This window comes from Macrobrachium rosenbergii, chromosome 7 (assembly GCF_040412425.1).
Source record: "Macrobrachium rosenbergii isolate ZJJX-2024 chromosome 7, ASM4041242v1, whole genome shotgun sequence".
NCBI classification, from domain to species: domain Eukaryota; kingdom Metazoa; phylum Arthropoda; class Malacostraca; order Decapoda; family Palaemonidae; genus Macrobrachium; species Macrobrachium rosenbergii.
In genome coordinates, this window is record NC_089747.1 from 39928321 (window position 1) to 39935820 (window position 7500).

General features: G+C 37.3%; 1 protein-coding gene across 1 annotated transcript in view; it reads right to left on the minus strand.

Annotated features, from left to right (window-relative positions):
• Positions 1-6761: 6761 nt before the first annotated feature.
• The window catches only part of LOC136840331 (hepatic lectin-like), a 3698-nt gene continuing 2959 nt past the window's right edge, over positions 6762-7500 (minus strand). Inside the window, exon 5 of the mRNA XM_067107024.1 lies at positions 6762-7399. Coding sequence (XP_066963125.1) covers positions 7371-7399 — 29 coding nt within the window. The 3' untranslated portion in view covers positions 6762-7370. The remainder of the gene's footprint in view (positions 7400-7500) is intronic.

The following is a 7500-nucleotide window of genomic DNA, read 5'->3' on the forward strand; positions in this document are numbered from 1 at the left end:
GTCGGTTTACGCAGCTTATGGTGTCTGGATTATAAGCCTATCTTATACTCAGTCGTATTATTGTAGTTAATCTTTTTTTTTGGGGGGGGGGAGGGGTGCTTGTAGTTTTGTGTCTTCGAAAACTTTTCGTACGGTGACCTACAACTGCAGAATAAACATAGACCTGTTCATAAAATACTGGTGTAAAGAATTATCTGCCTACTCTTGTCAATTGAAATTTTGTCATTTGGTTGAATTAAAAGTAATCGAGATCTTTATGAATATAGTCTACGCTAGAATATTCTAACAACAGAGAGAGAGAATATTTACTGGCTCATGTATCCTTTTGTCCAACAGGGTAACCGTTAAGAATGTCCCCAAAAGCAAATGGAATATCATGGGCTACTTGCAAACTGGTTTGGATCCTCTCGTGCAAAACTTTTCAGCTGTCATTTATTTTTCTGATTTCGTTAAGCGTCTTATGATGCCTTCCTACCATAGCCTTCATTTTCATGGAAGTGCTACAGCAGCCTTATATTTACACTAACATAATTTGTTATCCCTTTGTAAATATATTTTCAATATATTTCATTGAGCGCAGTTTGATATTTGTGTAAGGCTGAGACAGTCCTATGATTGAGCTGTATGTCATTGGCTACGTGCCCAGAAGTTTTGCTTTATTCTCTGTGGTATAAGTGGCGTTACAATTACTGTGGCCATCCACGCATGTCTGTGCGTGTGCACTTGCTTATACGTGTACATTCCGCTTTATATTATGCATTATGTATCGTGGAGTTGAAACGACTATATTAATTAAAAGTTACTCTATTTCCAACAGATACGGCAAGAAAACTATTTGCGATAAGAAATTGACGCTTGGGCCCATGCCCCGTCATTGCCTCAAAATATAAGAATTTGATGTGTAGTCCTATGACCTGTCATTGCCTCAATATATAAGAAATTGGCGTGTAGGCCTAATCTCTCAATGATATTAACATTTGACGTGGCTGCATAAGTCTATGCTTCATTTCAATTAATGTGGCCCATGTGTGATCGCTTATGTAGGCCAACACCGATTAAAAATAAAAAAAAGCAAGATGTTTGTGTATTTAGGGCTCCGCATGATAAATTAAAAAAGATGCATAAACTAAATGATCCAAGATCTTCCTAATGATATATGGCTTAATATATCTTTTATCGGAGATATCAGTGGCATACTTCACAACTCCGGAAACTCAAATCTGTGGTGGCATCATTCATGCACGACGCTCAACTTGACCGAACGGATTCAACGGAGTCAAATCCGTTCTGGTAGTCATTTGGACTGCTAACTAGTGTGACATCATATACCCCTCGAGAGCTTTGTTTATTTTTACCTGTGACCCCTTGACATATGACCAAAATGACTTGGAAATACCCAGGGAGTGTCCCTCACGCCATTTATATGAGCGATGATACTACATGGAGGCTATGGTACTACATGGAAGCTATGGTACTACATGGAAGCTATGGTACCACATGGAAGCTATGGTACCACATGGAAGCTACGGTACTACACAGATATCTTCTGTGATGAACTGCGGATTATTCTGCAGATAAACAGTCAGAAGGTGGGCATTTATAAATGCATGACTATCATAAAAGAAAGTGTTACCGAATAACAGTCCAATCCAAGTGAAAAGCCACTAGCCATCTTTTTTCCAGCTGCAAAAGGTTAGATAACTTGGAGCAGAGATCAAAGCAGCACTATAGATAGACCTATAGATCTATAAAAACTACGAGTGAAAGGAGATAGACGAGGGGAAGCATGAATAGGACCTATCAGACCACCACCTAATAAATTTCAGTTCAATACGAATACAAAAGTAAGGAAACCCTTTGAAAATGAAACAAAAGGAATCAGATATCTGAAAATAACAGAAGAGTCCACCAGGACTTACCTTGAATACACAGACATAAAGAGAAGGTTGAAGAAGGTTGAAGCAAGAAGAAATAGAGCCAGGACGGGTCACCAAAGAAATAAAGAAAGGAATAAGCCAAAGAAGGAGATATAACAAATTAATAAAAAAAAAAAGCCACAAGCATAGAAGAGAAGAGAAGAGATACACTGAAGAAGCATATTATAGGCAAAAACAAAAAGTACAGATAACACTAAACAAAGCACATGAAAATATGAGGAAAGGTTAGGAATGACATAATGAATGCCAAAAAAAAAAAAAAAGAAAACACAGGAAAACTGGGGAACATATAGACACCTCCGAAAAAGAATGGATCAGGATATACGACGCAAAATAAGCAAGAGATCAAGGAGAATCCCTGGCTTAAGAACTCGTCAAATAAGAGAACACATGGATGGAGTTTATGATCTAACAAAGAGAAGTTAAACCCATGGAAGAAGTCACTGTCACTGAAGGAGGTGTGAAAAATCAACTTGAGAAAATTAAATCACACAGAACACCAGGGCCAGAAGGAATGAGACCAACTCTGTTTAAACTGTTCTTACAAAGAACCAACCTTAAAAGAGAATTGGCAGAATGTTTAAACAACATACTGAAGGGCAGGACAACACAGAACAGCTGGTTTAAGTCAAATTAACAACAACACTCGCAACCCAGAAACAACACCTATCACAGTGAAAGACCTTAGACCAATAGCATTAACTAATGTCATAAAATTTTCATCTGGGCCTGAAAACCAAAATAGAAAAGCATATTGGAAATAGAAGGGAAAACACAACTCACGAACAGCATTCAGGCTTTACTACTCAAAGAAGAGGAATTGATAATTTGTGTATCTCAGAATATTGCGTACAGAAGAAAAGATCCGCTATTTGTGGTATCAGTAGACTTCAAAAGCATTTGACTCGGTTAAATGAAAAAGCTCATAGGGGTTATTAAATCTTCTTAGCCTAATGAGGAATTACTGATGAGCTCGCATATTTGTTGAACATTTAATGTACTTGACTGTACGGGAAGTACAAAGAAGTTCTGGTCGGATTTTTACACATCCCCGGTTGCCTGAATATTGGCGATTTTTCTTCTGAGCAAACGCCTCCCAAACTTACTACCTCACACAGTTACTGAAAGTAATGATTCTCATATTCTAAGCGCACAACAGAGGTTATGATGAAATATATAGGCTACATGCAGAGATAATAAGCGCAGTAACAAAGATATATACAAAAGACGTGACAAGTTTGTGCCTCAACAATGCAGAACAAAAAGAGATGAACGTTGACAAATGGAATAATAAGGCGGCAGGGGTACGATGGCTCAACCAAATAATTCCTACTTTTCAAGGTTTCAAGGTCTCTCTCTCTCTCTCTCTCCTGTTTTTCAAAAACGGAGATAGAGACGACATCAAGAACTATCGGCCAATCTCACTGCTACCTACTCTTTCTAAGGTACTCGAGAAGATAATTGCTAATCAATTGACAAAATATTTGGAAGAAAACAGTCTTTTATGTGAACACCAGCATGGCTTTAGGTCTAAACTATCTACTGAGACAGCTCTTTGAAGGTCACTGATCGAATATATGATAACATAGAAAATAAAAAGATATCATTGCTCTATTACTGGATCTATCCAAAGCTTTTGATAGCGTGAACCACAAAATTCTATTAGATAAATGTATAAAACTAAGAATAGATCCATCTTGGTTTGATAGCTATCTCACTAATCGATTCCAGTCAGTCAAGTTAATTGACACATTGTCATCTAGATGCGAGGTATCATTTGGGGTCCCGCAAGGATCTATCTTAGGACCAATATTGCTTATTGTTTTTGTTAATGATTTTGGCGGAATCACTACCTGGTATTTTCGTTATCCAGTATGCTGATGATACACAAATCATACTTGAAGGGGACGTAAGTAACGTAACTGATCTATTAAGAAGGGCTGAAGCAGTCTGGAAAAAGCTGGAATGGTTAAAGGTTAAAGATCAGTATGTATACGAAATTTGTGTTTTTGTTTTTAAAGTTTTAAGAGGTATTTTACCGGAATGGCTGTATCATTTTAGTATGGTTAACTCAGTAACAGGAGTTTGTACGCGTCAGGGTAGTGATCTTGTTGTAAAAAGAACGACAACAGATATCGGCGCAAGGGAGTTCCCGGCTAGAGGCCCTTCCCTGTGGAATAAACTACCACAAGATATCAAGGATGCTGCCACTTTCCATTCTTTTAAGAATAAGTTGAAAAAATGTCTGTTAGATTAGTATTCCCTTACTATGAATTCATTTTAACTACTGATCTTTCATTTTAACTATGTATATATGTATGCATTGTAGAATAACCAGTGTCAATTGGGAATAAAGTTGTTATTATTAATATTATTATTATATTATACTCTCTCTCTCTCTCTCGCTCTACTTCTTAAGCAGGACATTATAACTGTGGGTATTATTCACATACGTGAATATGGCAACCATTTATCTGAAAATATACTGCACTACTTAAATATTTGTGTATATATACTATATATATGTGTGTATACAATTATATATACATATATATATATATATATATATATATATATATATATATATATATATATATATATATACATATATATATATATATATATATATGTGTGTATACATATGTATACATATGTATATATACACATATATTTAAGTAGTGTTTTTCCAGAAAAACGGTCGCCATATTCATATATGTGAATAATACCAACGGTTAAAATGCCCTACTTAAGAAGTACGTTGTCCGAGAGAGAGAGAGAGAGAGAGAGAGAGTTACAAGGGTTAGGATGTCTCTCAAAGACGTTTTAGTCCATCCGAGGAGACATCATGTGCTCACTTATCTCTACGAGCTGAAGGTTTTACTGTTCATCCAAAGTATTCTTCTCTAATGATTTTGTCTAACTTTGTTTTAAACTCTTCCTCCTCCACACTGTACTGTTGCTGTTGACAACTTCTGGCGGCATTTTATTCCACGCGCCACATGTCTTGTATGTGGAGAAGCTCCCACAATACGAGTCGTATCTCTTCAGTTCTAGTTTCCATCCACTATTTCTCGTCTGGTTTTCGTTTAATGTGCTGAGGTTCCTCTCTACTTTTGTTATGCCTTTCAGTACTTTGAATGTTTCTGTGAGCTGTCCTCGCGATCGTCGTGTTTCTAAGCCAGCAAGTTCAGGATCTCTAGTCGTCTTGGGTAACCTATTTGCCTGACGGATGGAATTAACTGTGTGGCTCTTGCTTGTAGCCTACCCCTTCCAATCTATTTATGTCCTTTCCTAGTGTTGGTGACCAAAACTGGACTGTGTATTCAAGATGAGGTCTAACTACTGATATGCAGAGCTACAGCACCGTTTCGTTGTTTCTGTATTTGAACCGTCTCTTCCTTTATGTATCCCACTTAATTGTGTGCCTCCTTCTTTTCAGCTTTTATGCACTTTTTGTGGATTTTAAGTCCCTTTTTGTGGATTTTAAGTCCCTAGTAATAATGACTCCAAGGTCCTCCTCTTGTTCTGCACTCAGTGCTGTAACTTTTAAGGAAATTTCCCTAGTTTAAGGAAATTTTGGTCCTTTTAGGGTAATGTTTAAGGATATGACATTTTTGAGAAAAGTCTAAGGAAATATTAAAAATTTTAGGAAAATATCAAGGAAATCCTGAGTTTATTGTTCAGAAACGTAAGAAGACTTAGCCATCCTCCCGTTTCATCTGAATTTAAACTGGGAAGGAATTGGCCTCCTCCGGGGCACCCCACCTCTCATACCAGACCCTCCCTATGGAGGGTGGACCAAGGTCCCCACAGGACTGTTCAAGGCTGTTTGTTGGCTGGAGGAATAACAAACTTTGGTTGATCACCTTCGACCACTAGCCTCACTAGGGCCTACTTTCAACGTCCAGCCCCTACAATTTAATCCCAATCCCAGAAGGTACATTTTCCGGATTAACTCGAGGGTAAATCTTGAGAGCAGACATATTCGAGGTGTCCAGCTGTTTGCTTTTATTCACAAGTACCTTCGTTTTAAAGTAATGTATGCTATGTGTACGTATGCATATGATAATGTATGTACTTATATACATAAAAGGTATATATATTTTCCTATACGTCCCCTACGACCATCCCCAGCTTAATCTGTCCAAAAAAATGTTTTTTTTTTAAATTCTTTTACACGAGTTCAGAATAAAATCTCTTCATAGAGCCTAAATATTGGAGTTATTGCACCAATTATCCCAAATTCCCAATACTTTTTACCAAGGTTGGCAGGACAAAATCACCCCCAAACACCAGAATCTCGGAAGATCATTCATGTCTCGGATGTATCAGTCAAGACCAGGTATGATTTTCCCAGTTGGTGACCAAAACTGGACTGTGTATTCAAGATTTGCATGTCCGGCCTTAGGCTTGAAGTAGTGTTAGTGAGAAAACAGAGGTATATTGGAAAGCAATTAGATAAAGAGGTATTGCAGTTGAGCATGTGGTATATTTTCTTCATCCAAACTGAGTTTTCTCAGACAAATTTTCTGGGAAATTTTGTTTCAATTGCCTGTTTCTGTAGGGAATCCAAAAAGCAGTTTTCTGTTTCTTTTAGCAACAGCAATCTTTTGTTGCAGAATTTGTTTGGGTAACTTACGCATCCTACAAAGATAGCTGAAAATGTTCCAAGCAAGAAATGAACCCAGAATTGGTTGCAGGCTGCCTGTGAGATGCAGGATGAATTTTGCTGATTGAAGGACACATTCTCTGTCAAAGTGAAAAGGAATTTGAACCTAGTACAGTTGTTGGAGGTATCCTTTCATAAATGATACAGACACAAAATGCATTTTTAAACATTTATATAACTAGTTCCTAAAGAATAATGCTTGTCATCACAACACTTCCATTATTTTAAGTGTAATTCAGGGATTAGGGTACTTTACCCCAAAAAATCTCAAGTGTATAATGAGAGAGATTCCACCCCCTTTTCCAATCAGTAAACCAAGTTTATTGAAATGACAAACCTACTTTCTTAGATGGCTGAGATTGAGGTTAAATGGAGAAAAAGTATGACATCGCAGAGAAACTACTCTGTAAGAAACAGAGTTTACAAAGCGCTTCAGACCTCCTGTCAAATGGCACCCAGATTGCTTTAGACTTATGTTCCACATAAGTATTTATGTGGAGGGTGGCTTGTAGCCAAAAGGACCCATTTCTAAAACAGGTAAGCTTACAACATATCAACTTGTATATGAACTTGAATGTTGCAGTTATATCACTAAAACTGAAGAAATGTTAACATGAACTATGGAGTTGTCCAACAGAATACAGGTTAAGAGATACAAGCACATAAAAAAACAGGCAATTTCACTTAATGCAGACACTTGGAAGGAATTCCATTTCACTTGTCTGATGGCGTTTCTTCACCTGGCACTGGAGCAAAGTTCTAAACTAGCTGGGCAGGTTTCTCACAGATGTACCTGTTGGTAGAATAAGGTAATGTTTTCATATTTCTTCTTCTAAAGGAAATCATTTTAAACTGGAAACCTTGGTTGACTTCTAACCCCTTGCCTAAGGTGAT